General features: G+C 40.7%; 1 protein-coding gene across 1 annotated transcript in view; it reads left to right on the top strand.

Annotated features, from left to right (window-relative positions):
* The window catches only part of LOC136863094 (uncharacterized), a 324692-nt gene that overhangs the window by 230936 nt on the left and 73568 nt on the right, over positions 1–20188 (top strand). The window contains exon 4 of the mRNA XM_067139430.2: positions 19559–19697. Coding sequence (XP_066995531.2) covers positions 19559–19697 — 139 coding nt within the window. The remainder of the gene's footprint in view (positions 1–19558; positions 19698–20188) is intronic.

Below are 20188 nucleotides of genomic sequence, written 5' to 3'. Positions count from 1 at the left end.
GGTGTAGGAGTAACATCCCTGTCTGTTACTGGGCCGAGGCTGGAGCAGGGATTATTCAGCCTCATGAGAACAACTGAGATACTGCTGATACGATGGGCAGCAGACTCGCTCATGAAAGTCAAGCAATACGACTGAGGATGTCGTCACACTGACACACGTGGCACTCCAGTATCTGCAGGCCATCTGTCTGGACAGGCCAAGGACCTTAGTGGGCTGTACATAACACGATGTTTTAATACTTTGCAGTACAGCTATATAACTGCATCACACAAAAGAACAGAGTGAAGGAAGAGCAAGTGCGCTCTTGTATTATAATGCTATTTTTTTGCTAGTTGCTTTACGTTGCACCGACACAGATATTATGTCTTATGGCGACGATGGGACAGGAAAGGGCCAGGAGTGGAAAGGAAGTGGCCGTGGCCTTAATTAAGGTACAGCCCCAGCATTTGCCTGGTGTGTATTATAAAAGCAAAGAACTACTTGGCAGAATATTAAAAAAATTTGGAACAATCCATAGTCACCAATGGTCATTGGTCCCTCAATGAAACCACAATCGATTAAAATTGATCAATTTATCAATTAAAATTAGATTTTCTAAAAGAAAATAATGTAGAGTTTACTTACAATGAAAAAACATGCCCAGAAAGGTCTATACTGTTTCTCACTATGGCATTTCTCAAAAAACAAAATACAAGCCGGGCTGAGTAGCTCAGATGGTAGAGTGCTGGCCTTCTGAGCTCAGGTTCGTCAGTTCGATTCGTGCTCGGTCCGATGGTAATTAGACGTTCTCAAATACGCCATTCTCGTGTCGGTAGACTTACTTGCACGTAAAATAACTCCTGCGGGACACAATTCAGGCACCTCTGCGTCTCCGAAAACTGTAAAAGTATTTAGTTGGACGTAAAACCAATAACAGTACTATTACTCATGCGTGTAACTAATACTTCATTACCCGTTCATAACCACCAGACTTGGATGTAAGAAAAACCATTAACTATATTCTATCAGCTTAAAGATAGGACCATTCACGCGCAAACTGCTCTAGAGTAACGCTTAATGCACTAATCTAGAAACCTAGAGGTTTCGAGTTCGAGCTATATATGAGTCCAATTTCTTTACAGTAATTCTCTTCGGTACATTATAGCATACGAGACACTAGCCTACAAAGTCATTTGAAACACGATACCATGAATGTATTGGTGCGAAATATTAATTATTACTAGAGCACTATCTTGTTTTAGAGTAGGTATTTTACTGAAATTTCTTTATAGATGTCCTAGGACAGAACAAGATATACTAATATGGGTGTCTGCTACCCTACTCGGCCATCCTTTTTGAAGTGTAGTGAAGCGAAGGGACTCACAACTTGTGAGATAGGATATTGCGACCGCACGACCCCAGCTGCGTCTGGTATTTGCTTCAGTTTACTTGGCTTAGCTCGCCTCTTTCATCTATTTCATATAACCTCTCTCGACCAAGATTGTAGTCCTCTGACGGTGTTAAGTTTGCGGAGCATAGGATACCTACGGCATTCTTTCTTTAGCCGATACTCTCATTCTTCAAGGGGATAGCACTACGATTAGTGTTCAGAGGCACATAACATTTTCTTTTATCGCTTTAGAGTGCCTAAAGTCAGAAATCGCCCAGTATTGATGATGACGAACTGGAGGTGGTGGAGATGAGAAGAGATGGTGTCCAACATGAGAGAATAAGAGATATTACGGTACTGACTGAAATATCAAAGAAGGTATAAGGGAGAACATTGCATAGGTATGGTCATATCAAGAGGAGATAGGAGATAGGAGATAGGATAGTACGTCGAGAACGTTGCACTTCATTGACTGTGTAACAGAGGCCCTTAAACAAAGGCAATGTGTGGCAACGAATACCAGAAGAGAATGTTGTGGACAGCCTTGACGAGGAGGAACGACCTTGTTAAACAAAATAGAAAAAGCTTGAAAAGGAGGAGGATAGATGATAAGAAACTTCTAAATGAAACACATTTTTCAGTCCAAATCCCAATTATTTAAAGATATACAGTCGTGGAAATTAGTATAAAGGCACGTGGTTTTGTGTGAGGGAAAAAATTATTTACTTATTTCGTATTGCACGTACAGTTTCTCCGCGTACAGTTTACAATCGAAGCATACAAAATAAATTCACATTTTACCTTTGGCATTAGTACTCAAATAAAAGAAGAACGACGGTAATAATAATAATAATAATAATAATAATAATAATAATAATAATAATAATAATCGTATGGCCTCAGCTACCGTGTGCAGAAACTTCAATTTGGTAATAATATAATAAATAATAATATAATCGCTGATAATAATATAACCAATTGGTGATAAATGTAAACTGTAGTTATAACTTGGAGGTGTGACTGCATACACCGCACAGCAGTTGTAATAATGCCACATCGGAAGCCTCTCTCATGTGAAGAGCAAGCAAGTATTAAGGCTTACGAAGAAGTGGGCCTGATTAATCGCCAAGTTGCTAAGACATTAGGGCGTTCAAGTTGTGTTATTGATAATAAATGACGATATTGTTTTTACGACCCACTAACTACTTTTACGATTTTCGGAGACGCCGAATTGCCGGAATTTAGTCCCGCAGGAGTTCCTTTACGTGTCAGTCAATATATTGACACGAGAATGACATATTTGAGCACCTTCAAATACCACTGGGCTGAGCCAGGATCGAACCTGCCAAGAAAGCCAGCACCTCAACCATCTGAGCCACTCAGCCCGGCTGTTATTGATAATTTTGTCAAATAGGATGCATAGTATGGACAAAATGGCAGATACGGTCGTACAAGAAAATTGTCAGTATCGGATAAGCGTTTGAGACGAGAATCTTGCATTGAAGAAACGGCTCCACAAGCCGCCTTCAAACAATGCTCATAAGGGGGCTAGATTGAAATTTGCTGAAGAACATATATCATGAACATTAGAATGGAACAAAGTAATATTCAGTGATGAGAAGAAGTTTAATTTGGATGGGCCAGGTGATTTTCAGTATTATTGGCATGATCTCCGTAAAGAAGAAGTTCGAATGTGTAGAAATTCTGGCGGTGGCAGCGTTATGATCTGGGCAGCATTCTGTGCTAAAGGCACTTCTAAAATAGCATGGCCGCACCCCAAAATGAAACCTGATGATTATACAGAAATACTGGAATTTGAATTGCTTCGAATGTATGAGGAATTTAACGATGATAATTTAATTTTTCCAACAAGTTAACGCTGGGATTCACGAACTGTCAAGACAAAGAAGTGGTTTCAAGGTATAGGAATTACACTTATGAGCTGGCCTTCAAAAAGTTCGGATTTTAATCTAATAGAGCATGCGTTGAGGGGCTGCCTGACCAAGGCGGTAAAGGCGTGCTCGGTTCGTCCGGAAGGACGTAGGTTCGAATCGCCGTCAACATACATACATACATACATACATACATACATACATACATACATACATTATCATTATAGACTGTTATGCCTTTCAGCGTTCAGTCTGCAAGCCTCTGGGAATTTACTAAACGTCGCCACAATCCTCGATTTGCAACTAGTGTTGTGGCCTCATTTAGTTCTATACCTCTTATCTTTAAATCGTTAGAAACAGAGTCTAACCATCGTCGTCTTGGTCTCCCTCTACTTCTCTTACCCTCCATAACAGAGTCCATTATTCTCCTAGGTAACCTATCCTCCTCCATTCGCCTCACATGACCCCACCACCGAAGCCGGTTTATGCGTACAGCTTCATCCATCGAGTTCATTCCTAAATTAGCCTTTATCTCCTCATTCCGAGTTCCCTCCTGCCATTGTTCCCACCTGTTTGTACCAGCAATCATTCTTGCTACTTTCATGTCTGTTACTTCTAACTTATGAATAAGATATCCTGAGTCCACCCAGCTTTCGCTCCCATAAAGCAAAGTTGGTCTGAAAACAGACCGATGTAAAGAGTTTCGTCTGGGAGCTGACTTCCTTCTTACAGAATACTGCTGATCGCAGCTGCGAGCTCACTGCATTAGCTTTACTACACCTTGATTCAATCTCACTTACTATATTACCATCCTGGGAAAACACACAACCTAAATACTTGAAATTATCGACCTGTTCTAGCTTTGTATCACCAATCTGACATTCAAATCCGTTGGATTTCTTACCTACTGACATCAATTTAGTCTTCGAGAGGCTAATGTTCATACCATACTCATTGCACCTATTTTCAAGTTCCAAGATGTTAGACTGCAGGCTTTCGGCACAGTCTGCCATTAAGACCAAGTCGTCAGTATAGGCCAGGCTGCTTACTACATTTCCACCTAACTGAATCCCTCCCTGCCATTTTATACCTTTCAGCATATGATCCATGTAAACTACAAACAGCAAAGGTGAAAGATTACAGCCTTGTCTAACTCTTGTAAGTACCCTGAACCAAGAACTCATTCTACCATCAATTCTCACTGAAGCCCAATTATCAACATAAATGCCTTTGATTGATTTTAATAATCTACCTTTAATTCCATTGTCCCCCAGTATAGCGAACATCTTTTCCCTCGGTACCTTGTCATATGCTTTCTCTAGATCTACGAAACATAAACACAACTGCCTATTCCTCTCGTAGCATTTTTCAATTACCTGGCGCATACTGAAAATCTGATCCTGACAGCCTCTCTGTGGTCTGAAACCACACTGGTTTTCATCCAACTTCCTCTCAACGACTGATCGCACCCTCCCTTCCAAGATGCCTGTGAATACTTTGCCTGGTATACTAATCAATGAGATACCTCGATAGTTGTTGCAATCCTTCCTGTTCCCTTGCTTATAGATAGGTGCAATTACTGCTTTTGTCCAATCTGAAGGTACCTTACCAACACTCCACGCTAATTTGACTACGCTATGAAGCCATTTCATCCCTGCCTTCCCACTATACTTCACCATTTCAGGTCTAATTTCATCTATTCCTGCTGCCTTATGACAATGGAGTTTATTTACTATCCTTTCCACTTCCTCAAGCATAATTTCACCAACATCATTTTCCTCCTCCCCATGAGCTTGACTGTTTGCAACACCACCATGATGATTTCCTTTTACATTGAGAAGATGTTCAAAATATTCCCTCCACCTCTCCAGTGATTCCCTGGGATCTGTTATGAGTTCACCTGAATTACTCAAAACACTGTTCATTTCCTTTTTCCCTCCCTTCCTAAGATTCTTTATTACTGTCCAGAAAGGTTTCCCTGCTGCTTGACCTAGCCTTTCCAGGTTATTACCAAAATCTTCCCATGACTTCTTTTTGGATTCAACAACTATTTGTTTCGCTCTGTTTCTTTCATCTACGTACAAATCCCTGTCTACCTCGGCCCTTGTTTGGAGCCATTTCTGATAAGCCTTCTTTTTACGTTTACAGGCTGCTCTCACTTCATCATTCCACCAAGATGTTCGCCTTTCCCATCTTTACACACAGTTGTTCCTAGGCATTCCCTTGCTGTTTCTACTACAGCATCCCTGTATGCCACCCATTCACTTTCTATATCCTGAACCTGCTTACTGTCTACCGTTCGAAACTTCTCACTAATCATATCCATGTACTTCTGTCTAATTTCCTCGTCCTGGAGATTTTCTACCCTTATTCGTTTGCAGACAGATTTCACTTTCTCTACCCTAGGCCTAGAGATACTTAGTTCACTACAGATCAGATAATGGTCTGTATCATCGAAAAATCCCCGAAAAACTCGTACATTCGTAAAAGATTTCCTGAATTCAAAGTCTGTTAAGATATAGTCTATTATGGATCTGGTACCCCTAGCCTCCCATGTGTAGCGGTGAATAGCCTTATGCTTGAAGAATGTATTCGTAACAGCTAAACCCATACTAGCACAGAAGTCCAGCAAACTCTTCCCATTCCCATTAGCTTCCATATCTTCCCCACATTTACCAATCACCCTTTCGTATCCTTCAGTTCTATTCCCAACTCTCGCATTGAAATCGCCCATTAGCACTATTCTATCCTTGCTGTTGACCCTGACCACGATGTCACTCAATGCTTCATAAAACTTGTCAACTTCATCCTCATCTGCACCCTCACATGGTGAATACACGGACACAATTCTTGTCCTAATTCCTCCCACTGACAAATCTACCCACATCATTCGCTCACTTACGTGCCTAACAGAAACGATGTTGCGTGCAATGGTATTCCTGATAAAGAGCCCTACCCCAGACTCTGCCCTTCCCTTTCTAACACCCGTCAAGTACACTTTATAATCTCCTATCTCTTCCTCCTTATCTCCCCTTACCCGAATATCACTTACTCCTAGCACATCCAGATGCATCCTCTTTGCTGACTCAGCAAGTTCTACCTTCTTTCTTCCGTAAGCCCCATTAATATTGATAGCTCCCCATCGAATTCCATTTCGTTCGCCAAGTTGTTTCCAAGGAGTCCCTCGCCTGTCAAATGGGAGTGGGACTCCATTACTCCCATAGGTCCGAGGCTTGCTTAAAGTGTTCTGAGCTCGGTAAATTCATGAAGCAGGATGCTGCCCTACTTGCACATAGTCCAAGTGAGGATCTCTCCTCTAACGGGTTATGGACCACCGGTGAATTGTGTAGTCCTAGCCGCCTGAGCACAAGGAGGGCCACGACTCAGATATGTCCGAGATGCCCACTCCCATTCCATAGCAACTGGTATCCCGACTCTCAGGACCACTTACTAGGCCACTCAGCCGTTGCCCATGGTTCATGAACTAGGACGTGACTATAGTAACCCACAAACATGAACATCAAGGAGTCGTAAAATTTAAGAAACGAGATTTCCACTTCCGGAGGTGCATATGGCCCTGAGGTTCATTCAGCCTACACCAAAAATGAGTAGCAGGTTAATTCCTGGGGGCAAAGGTGGCCGGGCGTAGAGCTAACCACTCTACCCCATCACGTGCCGATGTTAGACTAACAATGGTGGAAGCCTTTACCTTCCACTCCTCCAAGGGCCTTCATGGCCTGTACGGAGGTGACTTTGCTTTGCTAGAGCATTTATGGCGTATCCTAGCAAGATGGACGGCAGTTTGCTTAAAAATGCAATTCGAATGGAGTGGACCTCACGCTCAGAAGAAGTGATCGCTTCTCTTATATAATCAGTGCCCAAGGGGATTTTCGCAGTTATTAAGAGCAATGGAGGTTTAAATAAATACTAGGTCATTGTTGTGAAATGTGTACTGTTTACCTTAGTTAATTCTAACAAAAGTACACAAGGAATAATAAGTAAGTGCTGTTTATATCAATTTCCACATACAGTAGGCATAAGATATTTTTTTAAAGTACAAATGCTAAATGTACAATTAGAATCTATCATGTATGCTTTGATTGTGAACTGTACTGGGGGAAATTGCGTGCAATACCAAGTAAGTAAATAAACCCTTTTCTCCAAACAAAACCACGTGCCATTATACTAATTTCCACCACTAAATATCAGGCATTGGTTCATAATACGATCTGCAGACCTGTAGAACCACTATAATGACAGATGTAGTATACAGGGATGAGCTATCCCATTCTTCATAATATTGTATGTTGTTATCGAGCCAAATATCGATACCCATTCAATTACTGGTGATCTGGCATCCTTGCCTGAATCTGTGAACGACAACACATTAGGAGGAAAGCGTGGGAAACGCTTAAGCCACCTATCGGAGAAAGCTGTAGTTACTGAGATTCTCTCATAAGATTCTGTATGATGTGCTCACCTTGCAGCACCGCTGACCTATTCTCGTGTATTGGAAGAGCTGTGTCGCTGAGACGTCCCAATTCGGGGAATCATTGACACTTCCTCCCCAGTCATGGCTGTAATAACATCCTCTCCTCTCTTTGGCTGTCACCCTCTTTGGGCCGAAATTGTCTTGCAAGATATGAAAGAAATGAAAACCTGTAGACCTGACTCGTCGATTTGTATTGAAATATCATTGTTCCGGATTGGCATCTTGGTATTAGATTGCGCTATGGCGAAGGATAATTTCAAAGGTTTAAACTGACCTTCCTTCGATAAGGGTTTTTAATAGCTAGTCATTTTGCAGTCTTCGTAATACAGATGGCAAAATGAGACAAGCCGTAAAAGTAATTACGACAATACCTGAATGAACATTCTACAAGTAATCATGAAGATGTTTCTCCTTAATAATACAGATGAAGGCGTATTCTTCGAAGTTCGGCAGTCATTAAAATTGAAATAGGAACGTTAGTATCATCAAATAATGATTTCCCATTCAATTAAGAAAGCCGACTCCGAAAGATGTATACAGGTAGTAAGAATAATAATGTTATTTGCTTTACGTCCCACTAACTAAATTTGTACAGGTTTCGAAGACGCAGAGGTGCCGGAATTTTGTCCCGCAGGAGTTCTTTAACGTGCCAGTAAATCTACCGACACGAGGCTGACGTATTTGAGCACCTTCAAATACCACCGGATTGAGCCAGGATCGAACTTGCCAAGTTGGAAGTCAGAAGGCCAGTGGCTCCACCGTCTGAGCCACTCAGCCCGGCTGTATACAGGTCTCGGAACTTCTGTAAATATGAGTAAGTCGATATTAGATCAACGATATACCGGGCGAGTTGGCCGTGCGCGTAGAGGCGCGCGGCTGTGAGCTTGCATCCGGGAGATAGTAGGTTCGAATCCCACTATCGGCAGCCCTGAAGATGGTTTTCCGTGGTTTCCCATTTTCACACCAGGCAAATGCTGGGGCTGTACCTTAATTAAGGCCACGGCCGCTTCCTTCCAACTCCTAGGCCTTTCCTATCCCATCGTCGCCATAAGACCTATCTGTGTCGGTGCGACGTAAAGCCCCTAGCAAAAAAAAAAAAAAAATCAACGATATTTTCGATTGAAAGAAATGCTTTAATTTTATAACTTTTCAACCGTCTTTTCTTCAAAGCACTTGATTATATCGTCCAAGTCACCAGGAAGTCTTACATACAAATTGAGATGTACTGTATGTGTTTGTTTATCCGTTTGTTATTTTTTTCTGTAAGTTTTCGGGAACGTGTTATAAGACATGGAGAGAATGGGACGAATAATTCGTTCGGGGTTGGAGGACGGATGCACACGAGCTCATTTGGCACTTCCGGTATGCAGTACGAATGTAGATTTGTGTATTGCACTCACTGCGATGGATTGGGAGGGACAGCGTAGAACCACCAACATAATTAAACACGAGCCGCTACTGATATATACTGTATGTATACCGTACGCCTCTGTTGGTAAGACCTAGTGTTTACAGTGCACTACGTCTTCTGGTATGGGCTAGAACATATGTGTTACTTTCATTTGCCTGTCTAAGTCTCATCCTTGGCTTTGACAATACGAAAGTGACTGAGGTATGAGCGATGCTAGTAATGTCATTCCTTATGCAGCCAGTCCCCGTGATGAATGATGTCAATATGTAGCTCGTGTGGTCGGTTAGTGCATGCGCTTCAGTGGACTTGGTAGACTGATATTTAATATCAATTTCTGGCCCCGTGAGGAAAGCACTCCCCATTTTCTTGGTACACCCCTTCTCTTCAGTGATGCTATGCCTTCTATGATAGCTGATGTTGGAGTTGTGGAGGATCCAATCAGCCTTCGAGCTGAGTACTCAACATACATACATACATACATACATACATACATACATACATACATACATACATACATGCATGCATACATACATACATACATACATACATACATACATACATAACGGAGGTGCTGCCTAGCCGATAGTGACAACTGATTGGCATAGCCGTTGACTTTCCACCAAGGTAGCTGTAGTTCGAATGTCGGCTAATGCACGTGCGATTTTTAAAATTAAAACTCAACCCCTTTGGTTCAAATAAAACATAAATATGGAGGTCCCGTGAATTATGATCACAACAGCAGTCACGTAAAACTACAAGCTAGCGTTTTGATTTTTAATAATAATAATAACAATAATAATGATAATAATAATAATAATAATAATAATAATAATAATAATAATAACTGTCGCATTTATCATCATCATAAACATCATAATCATTATATTTACTACCTCGTTCTTCGTGCTATAATGAATGTGTAATGGGAACACCAAAGGATAAGCAGGAAAGCTTTTAGCTTTCATGACTGTTGATGACGTGATCTGGAACACAGGTAGGCTACGTGCACTTTCATTTCAAAAATCTTGCTTGAATCACCAAAGGAAGTCATATTTTGGTACGTGAGATATCCTTTTAAAAGTGACAAGTTTTATTTTCTTATTTCATCTAGAAGAATCAGAAAACGATTTCCTTCTGCTTGTCATGCGCTGAAATCTTTTGAACAAGGTAAACTTCGTATTTCGGGCATTAAGTGGTTGTATGTATGTTTAGTCCTCAGCCCGAAGGCTGGTTGGATCCTCAACAGCTCTGCCATCAGCTGTCATAGATGGCCTAGGCATCACTGAAGAGGCATACTAGGGAAATGAGGAGTGAGGTAGTTTCCCGTTGCTTTCCTCACCGGGCCAGAAGTTGCTATTACATATCAGTCTGCCAAGCCCACTGAAATGCATGCACCAACCGACCCTATGAGCAATATTTTCACACCATTCATAGCAGGGACTGGCTGCAGAAGGAATGGCATTACTAGCATCACTCATACCTCAGTCACTTTCATTTTGTCAAAGCCAAGGATAAAGCTGAGACAGATCAATGAAAGTAACAAGATTGCTCTAGCCCATACCAGAAGACATAGTGCACTGTAAACACTAGGTCCCGCCAGCAAAGGCATATTAAGTGGTTATATTTTCATTTACGATATAGATCAACCAGTGAACGTCTCATCACATTACCATACAATTAAACAAAACTAACCTTATGGCACAGTGGCTCTAAAGAGCAATGGGCTACCAAACGACTGCTGTTCAGCCCGAAGGCCTGCAGATTACGAGATGACATGGACAGCGTGATGAATCCTCCCGGCCGTTATTCTTCGATTTATAAAACGGGGTCGCTATCTCACCGTCAGATAGCTTCTCAATTATTGTTCTCGCGTTGGCTGAGTGAACTTCGAATCAGCCATCAGATCCAGATAACAATCTCTGACTTGGCCGAAAATCGAACCCGGGGCCTCCGGGTGACGGGTAGGCTCACTATCCTAGACTGCGGGGCCGTCACCTTACAGTCACCTACACTTCAATAAGAAGAGATAAATGTCGGATTCACGACACTTTCCCATCGGTAGAAATTCCCTCTCAGAAATTTCACGCAGCTCCAATTGCACCTCCGTGTCTTAATAAGGTAACAGTATATAACTAAACTACACTTGGAAATATGTATATAATAGTCTTCGTAATCATAAGGGTGTCGTCATAGCCTCATATCTCGGCAGTAAAATTAACAGCATCATTTTCGTGTGATTCAAGGTAAATCGCCCTTGACCAGCGTTAGCTTCCTAAAGCGTAGGAATTTGTGGACTTGGGTCATGGCCACTAGTGATGGTCCCTTGTCTCCTTGAACTACATCACGGTAAGTTCCCTATGCAATAAGAATTCATATCGAAACACTGTTCTGGCTTTACACGTATCAGAATATGTTTGTCTTGAGTAAGGCTCTATTGTTGTGAATGTACTATGCCATTATTATTATTATTTTTAATAATGTACAGCAGTTGGGAAACATCTCAGTGGCAATGCTGTTTACAGAAGTATAACAACGAAATTAAAACATAAGTTACACAACAACAAAAATACAACAATCTTCCCTTTCTTTTGCTAGTGGTTTAACATCGCACGAACACATAGAAGGTTTTCAACGACACAGTGATGTGAAAGGGCTAGGATTGGGAAGGGAGCAGCCGTGGCCTTAATTAAGGTACGGCCACAGCATTTGCCTGGCGTGAAAATAGGAATCCACGGAAAACCATCTTCAGGGCTACCGACGTTGGGATTCGAACCCACGATCTTCCGAATACAAGCACACAGTTACTCGATCCTACCCGCTCGACCAACTCAGTCTGTACAACAAACAATTGTATGAAAACAGATTATTACAAGGAACTATATCAAAACAAGAAATATCATAGTAATGAAAGAAGAAGAATAAACAAGGAATGCATAAAAACAAGAAACTATAAAACATGGCAATTGAAACTTACATAGTAGAGTAACATAACAATCAAATGCAATCGCTTCGTCATACGATATTTACGGGAAATAGTCCGACTCGTTGGCTGAACGGTCAGCGTACTGGCCTTCGGTTCAGAGGGTCCCGGGTTCGATTCCCGAACGGGTCGGAGATTTTAACCATAATTGGTTAATTCCAGTGGCACGGGGGCTGGATGTATGTGTTGTCTTCATCATCATGTCATCCTCATCATGACGCGCAGGTCGCCTACGGGTGTCAAATAGATAGACCTGCACCTGGCGAGCCGAACCCGTTCTGGGATATCCCGGCACTAAAAGCCATACGACATTTCATTTACGGGAAATAACTTAAAATTTCCCCTTACATATAAGTTAGCGTATAGTTGGGGACAAAACATGACAGCCTCAGTTCCTAGAAGCCAGCTGGAAGCCAGTACTCAATCACACCCTGCACCCTGCTGAGTTAATGTGTTCTAAGTGATCCTTGTTTGTTTTGGAGAGGCTGCCAAATCACTTCCTTCCTCACTATCTGTAGTATTTGCCCTTTCTTCGTGTAGAGTGCAGTAGCCGATTTGGCAACTTTGGCTGTAGAAGAGGTAGTAAATCCTATAAGTCGCTAATAGACCCCGAGCTGCCTCTACTCAGTTGACCTCCCGAGGCTGAGTGGACCCCGTTCCAGCCCTCGTACCACTTTTCAAATTTCGTGGCAGAGCCGGGAATCGAACCCGGGCCTCTGGGGGTGGCAGCTAATCACACTAACCACTACACCACAGAGGCGGACTATTTATTTATTTATTTATTTATTTATTTATTTATTTATTTATTTATTTATTTATTTATTTATTTATTTATTTATTTATTTATTTATTCTGATAGTGGTTTAATGTCGCGCTAACACATCGGAGGATTTCGGCGACGCAAGAATGGGAAAGGGCTAGGGTTGTGAAAGTAATGGCCGTGGCCTTAATTAAGGTACAGCAACAGCATTTGCATGGTGTGAAAACGGGAAACCACAAAAAAACATTATTTAGGGCTGCTTGCAGTGGAATTTGAACCCACCATCTCATGAATGCAAGCACACAGCTACGCGACCCGAACCGCACGGCCAACTCGCTCGGTGACTGCTGGTCTACTAGTAAAGACGACTGGAACTTCATATGAACACTCCACATAGTACAGCACTGCTCAAGAGAAATAGCAGTTAGTGGGACGTAAAACCAATAAGATTATCATTAGTTGGGATTATCGTTTCAGGGATTCGAACCACATAACTCGAAAAACACTACTGTTTATTTAGAGCACGCAGTGTCAGTTGAAATATATTTTTTTCTTTCTTTCTTTCTTTCTTTCTTTCTTTCTTTCTTTCTTTCTTTCTTTCTTAATCGGTTTAACCTCCAGGGTTGGTTCTTTCCTCGGACTCAGTGCGGGATCCCTCCTCTACCGCCTCAAGGGCAGTGTCCTGGAGCATGAGACTTTGGGTCGGAGGGATACAACTGAAGACCACCTGCTATGCTGAACAGGGGTCTTGTGGGAAGGTGGGCAAATTGGAAAGGAGAGACAATGAAGAAGGAAGGAAGTGGCCGTGGCATTAAGTTAGGTACTATCCCGGCATTTGCCTAGAGGAGAAGAGGGAAACCACGGAAAACCACTTCGAGGATGGCCGAGGTGGGAATCATCCTCTCTCTACTCAGTTGACCTCTCGAGGCTGAGTGGACCCCGTTACAGCCCTCGTCCCCGTTTTCAAATTTCGTGGCAAAGCCGCGAATCGAACTCCGGTCTCCGGGGGTGACAGCTAATCACAGTTACCACTACACCGCAGGGGCGGGCTTGAAATATATTAATAGGTAATATTGTAATCCACTCCGAAACTTTAGACAGAGGAGCATGCCTAACCTAAAATTCAGTTCCCCAACTAAGTTACATCAGTAGTGTGGCTAACCATCTCCTTCTCTAAAGACTAACAACGCCTGTACGCCTAACCAATCTAAGGCCACGTCCAATGTTGCTAAACTTAAAACTCTCAAGAAATGCTGTTGGATGAACCATGCCATTCAAGCCATTCGGTCACTTTCTCGAGGACTGAGATCTCAAACATGACACAATGTCTGTGTGTCGTAAACATTGAGTTCTGTATGAGACAAATAATAATAATAATAATAATAATAATAATAATAATAATAATAATAATAATAATAATAATAATGTTATTGGCTTTACCCGGCTTCTTGGCTAAATTGTCAGCAGAGTGGCCTTCGGTTCAGAGGGCCCCAGATTCGATCCCGGGCCGGGGATTTTAACCACGTTTAATTTATTCCTCTAGCTCGGGGGCTGAGTGTTTATGATCATCTTATATATACATCGTCAATTTATATATGACATGTCGCACTACTAGCCATCAGAGGAATACACAATAACGAATGCATATTTCTACATAACATCGGCGTCAGTAAGGGCGTCCGCCCGTAGAACTAGGCTTGATATGCATTAGTGCCGATGCCAGATGACTGGTAAAAAGACAATAAAGGAGAAGAATAAGAAGAAAATGCTGTATTTTTTACTTCTCATTAATTACTTGTACAGTTTTTGGAGACGTCAAATAAGGATAAATTCATGTAATGGTGTCTCTATTTTCTTTTTAGATTCTCAGATGTGAGCATCTTCTTGTCATTTTAAGACTTCTTCTCACGGGTTTGTTTGTTACGAGGTTCCATGGCAATGATATCAACAGTCACTTAAAATATGCTAAACTAGCAAGTTACCCGTGCTTCGCTACGGTATTATACTGAAATGTATAAATGAATGCTTATTGTTTTAGATATATAATCCGCCGAAATTCGCGATCTGACTGGTTTTCTAATAGATTACGGCAAGTCTCCCTCCATTTTTCAATCTTTCTTTCAAGCAATCGATTTCGTACTTCCCGGGCTAGGTCCAGGTATTCCACCCGGTCAGTTGGGTCCCTAAATCTTTGCCATCTTTTCCTATAAGCATTTTTAATATGGATGAAATCCTTCAGGAGAACCGGCGTGGTGTCGTCTTTGGTGCCTTGGCGGTTCTGAACCCGCAGCCGGACTGCATTCTTAGTCATTACCCGTCAAGGACCCGTTTCTAGCGCAGTCCGCACATTTGACGACGGTACAGAACATTATTATTATTATTATTATTATTATTATTATTATTATTATTATTATTATTATTATTATTATTATTATTATTATTATTATTATTATTATTATTATTATTATTATAGATGTTCTGGACCCAACAGCAAGATGCAAGACCGCTACTTGGCGGTAAATTACATCTGCTGCCATTGTCATTGTTGAGAATGTGACCAGCACCATTGTAGCGCGTACGCAAGTGTGGGGGATTTCTGGCCATACGAATGACATACTTCCGTGCATTATTGACCTTATTATAGAGGTGAAAAACTGGACGGTCAATCTCATTCCTATCGTTTATTTCAATTGTGTTTAAATTTTTATTTATATGCCAGGAGAAGGTACTGTAATCTAAGAACGTTCTCCGAAGGGAAAGATGGCTCTTGAAAACGAACCCAGGAAAGATTAAAAATGATCGGTTTATGATCAGAATAAGTACATAGAAAATCGACAGCCTGTTTCCAGTCATTCGACAGGGTCAGAAATGGAATGAATAAAGCCCCCATCTAGCGGCGCAAATAGGAATTGTGCCGGCAGCCGAAACCTGTCGCACTCCTCTGGGGCAATGATTAACGGATGACAAATGAAATGAGATTATATTGGACAGTGTTTCTGGGATGAATGATGACAGGGAAAACCGGAGTATCCGGAGAAAAACCTGTCCCACCTCCGTTTTGTCCAGCACGAATGTCACATGGAGAGACCAGGATTTGAACCACGGAACCCAGCTGTGAGAGGCCGGCGCGCTGCCGCCTGAGCAACGGAGGCTCCTTATAAATACATTATGAACAGTAAAATCAATTGGTCTCGACTCCTTTTACACCCCACCGCCGTTAAGTTTATTTACCCCCCAAAAAACCAAAAGAAGGCGTGTTTCTTTATGTTTAAAGGAGATCCCAAACACTATTGTTTACGTCTATTACCTTCAGTTTTCAGATTAAAATAATTCACTTTTTTCACTTTAACACTCCCCCCCCCCCCGCCCGTCTCAAGTGAATTTTCCGGCAAAATATACTTGTTTCTTTAATAGTAAAGGATCCTCTAAATACCAATTATCACGACTGTAACTTCTTCAGTTTTTTATTTATGTGTCCTCATGAAAGGAATTCACACTCACGCCTCCCAAGATGATTTCTCCCCCCCCCCCACACACACACACAAAACGGGCTTTTCTTTGTCTTTAAAGGAGATCCAAATACCAATTTTCCCGTCTGTAGGCCATAACAACCTTAGTTTTTATTAGATGTAAGTATTCTCATACAATTAAGTCAATTAATTTTTCAATTATTTCACCCCCCCCCCCCCCCCAATTCATCGGATTTTCCGAGAATTCGTGCTTCTTTACTTTTAAAGCAGATTCCAAATATCAAATTTCACGTCTGTAACATCTTCATTTTTGAGATAACAGTAGCCTAATTAAAAGAATTCAACACCATTTTCAGTCACTTTTACCGCCCCCCTCCACCCAAGTGCTATATCCGAAAACTAAAAATACACGTTTCCTTATTTTTATAGAGATTCACTTCTGTCACATGTTAAGTTTCTTGAGATATACTGTATAAATTCTCATTTTAAAATTTAACCCCCTTTTTAGTTCCCCTTAAGAGGAGTTTCCAAAAACAAATCGCCTATGTTTCTTTACGTTTACAGGAGATTCCAAATATCACTTTTTACGTCTGTAACATTCAACGTTTCTCAGATATTCTGTAGATACTGTCTTTCAAACAATTCACCCAAATATGTCACTCCTGTTTAACTGCCATTAATTGGAGTTTCCAAAAACAAAAAAATACATGTTTCTTTATTTTTAAAGGAGATCCCATATCCAAATGTTCAGTTCTGTAATATCTTAAGTTTCTGAGATATATGTATCCTCATTAAAGGCATTCAACCCATTATTCACCCTTTTGCACCCCTCCTACTGAAATTTTCCGAAAAAAAATATATTCATGTTCCTTTATTTTTAAAGGAGATTCATAATACCAATTTTCACATCTGTAAACTTTTAAAATTTTAGGATGTAGAACACTCATTTTAAAATTTCACTCCCCTTTTCAACCCCCCCCCCCCATTATTTGGATTTTCCAAAAACGAAAAATGCCTGTTTCTTTATTATTTTAAAGTCGATCCCAAATTCCAATTTTCAGGTCTGGAATATCTTCAGGTTCTGAAATATAATTAGCCTCATTAAAGGCATTCAACACATTTTCACCCTTTCCCACCCTTCCTATTGGGATTTTCCGAAAACAAAAATATACGTGTTTCTTTACTTTTTAAAGGAGATTCTAAGTACTAATTTTTTACATCTATAAACTTTAAAAGTTTTGTGATATAGAAACACTCATTTTAAAAATTCACCCCCTCTCACCCCCCCCCCATTAATTGGATTTTCCAAAAACAAAAAGTACGTGTTTCTTTATTTTTAAAGGAGATCCAAAACACCAATTTTCAGGTCTGTAATATATTCAGTTTCTGAGATATAAGTATCCTCATTAAATGCATTCAACCTATTTTTCACCCCTTTCCACGTTTCCTATTGGGATTTTCCGAAAACAAAAAAATACGTGTTTCTTAATTTTTAATGAAAATTCTAAATACCAATTTTTACATCTGTAAACTTTCAAAGGTTTGAGATATAGATACACTGATTTTAAAAATTCACACCCCTTTTCACACTCCCATTAATTGGATTTTCCAAAAACAAAAAAATATGTTGCACCCATAAGCGAAGGGCACAATGTGTTTCTTTATTTTTAAAAGAGATCAAAAGTACCAATTTTCAGGTCTGTAATACCTTCAGTTTCTGAGATATAAGTACCGGTATCCTGATTAAAGGCATTCAACCACTTTTTCACCCTTTTTCACCCCTTCTATTGGGATTTTCTGAAAACAAAAAAATACGTAATTCCTTATTTTTAAAGAAGATTCTAAATACCAATTTTTACATTTGTAAACTTTTAAAGTTTTGAGATATAGATTCACTCATTTTAAAATTTCACCCCCCTTTTCACCCCGTTAGCGACGGAATATCCAAAAATCCTCTCTTAGCGAGCACCTACATCTTAATATGAATGTATTCCCAAAATTTCATTTCTTTATGTCCAGTAGTTTTGGCTCGGCGATGATGAATCAGTCAGTCAGTCAGTCAGTCAGTCAGGACAAGTTATTTTATATATATAGATTATTATTTTTTAATTACGGTATGAGAATTATTTAAGTTATAATAACCTGGGTGACCACGGTGGTTGTACTGGTGTGTATAGGGCTATTTCTGATTAGTTGGGACGAAGAATGAGAACGAAGTTGACATAGTAGGTCCTATTCGCCGGGAGCTGAAGTGAAGAAACATTGAAACACACTTCTAAAATGGCCGAGTGTGACATAATAACTTCATTATTTTCTCAATGTTATCTTAGGGTGAGCAGACCTTGTATTTATCCCTCAGTTGAGTCTTATATTTCTGACAGGGCCTGGATACGAACCTTAAGTAAACATATGCCAAGCTACTATGCAATATACAGTAGAATTGTGAGCCAGATTTTGTAGTTATCAACCTTGAACATAAGGTCAGAAAACTGAAATTCTAAGAACGTAGGGCAAGAGTACTTCTCAAATTCACTTAAGAATAACCATGACTTAGTTCATGAAAGTGCCCACCCTGGGTCTCGAAAGCAAGTTTGTCCAGGTTCATAGATGGATGCGATGGAATTTCACCTCAATAACCACTGTGCTTATATTGGTTCGATCGTTTTTGGAGCGACTGACCACACGAAGACGACGAGGTAATTTCTTTGACCGTGCTGGCGGTCTGTGTCGGTTCAAGTTCAAGAATAAATATTTCAGATAGCTAAGAGTGGCTTTATTGAAGACCTCTTGAAGTGATAATTTCCAAGCAAGAGTAAGCTGAAAAGACGACCACCATCTAGCCTCGAACTTGAGTACTCACGATCTTTTGTGCATGTGAAATGTCGTATCTCCAAAGCAGCCATCGCTGAAGAGGCTTACCTTCCTATCGCACGATATAACTTTGTGCTTTGAAGAGACTTCTTATTTTCCTAATCAAGACTGAAAAGTAGTCCTACTCAGTCAGGAGCACACAGGGATTACCACTCCCATTTTCATACATTGTCCTAATAGTATTAACAATGTTCCAGTGTACTGTACACTTCATGGTCTATTTTTGGAGTTTCGAAGAGCATCGAACACTGATGCTTACTGACCATAATGTGTGAACTAATGTCCTGTCTAATACTTGAATTTACTTCTGCAGTGCCCCTGGTGGAGACTTGCAAACCATCATCGATGACAACTTGGTGCCGTTCGAGTCGGATGTGGTGAAATTTGTCCGGCAACTCGTCGAGGGGCTGGCCTACCTTCATGAGCGCAAAATCGCTCACCTCGACATCAAGGTAAGTGAGCTTGTTCGCATGGAGTTGTAATTGATTTACTGCTAACACACTTGATAATGTGAAATCGCTATTTGTGTATCGCTGAGCGCTTTTAGTAAACACTTCCTTGTGTGGTCTCCTTTCGGTTTTAATTTTACCCCTGCCTGACATCTTTATGGGGAATGTTGCTGCCAAGGAATTCGAGGTTTTTAACAACGGCGTGGCTTGCATGGGTGTGCCGCAACTTAAAGAACTACAAGTTTAAAACTTTTCTTCTGTACTTACGCCAGTCATAGTTGTATTCCATTAGGACTGTAGAATATAAGGTCATTAGAGCGGCTTTTGCATTTGAGGACAGTTGTTCTGGGAAATAAGACAAACTTTTTTTTCAAGATTTCTACGCACTAATGACATAGATTCGCTTATTACTATTTCCTGATAAATGCAGACCTTTTCAGTCTGTCTCTTGAGAAAGGCCAGAGTAAAATTTAGCCTCCACTGAGGCCTCAGTC

The sequence above is a fragment of the Anabrus simplex genome, chromosome 2, assembly GCF_040414725.1.
Source record: "Anabrus simplex isolate iqAnaSimp1 chromosome 2, ASM4041472v1, whole genome shotgun sequence".
NCBI classification, from domain to species: domain Eukaryota; kingdom Metazoa; phylum Arthropoda; class Insecta; order Orthoptera; family Tettigoniidae; genus Anabrus; species Anabrus simplex.
Note: the sequence above shows the minus strand (reverse complement) of the source record. Positions and strands in the feature narration are given on the sequence as shown.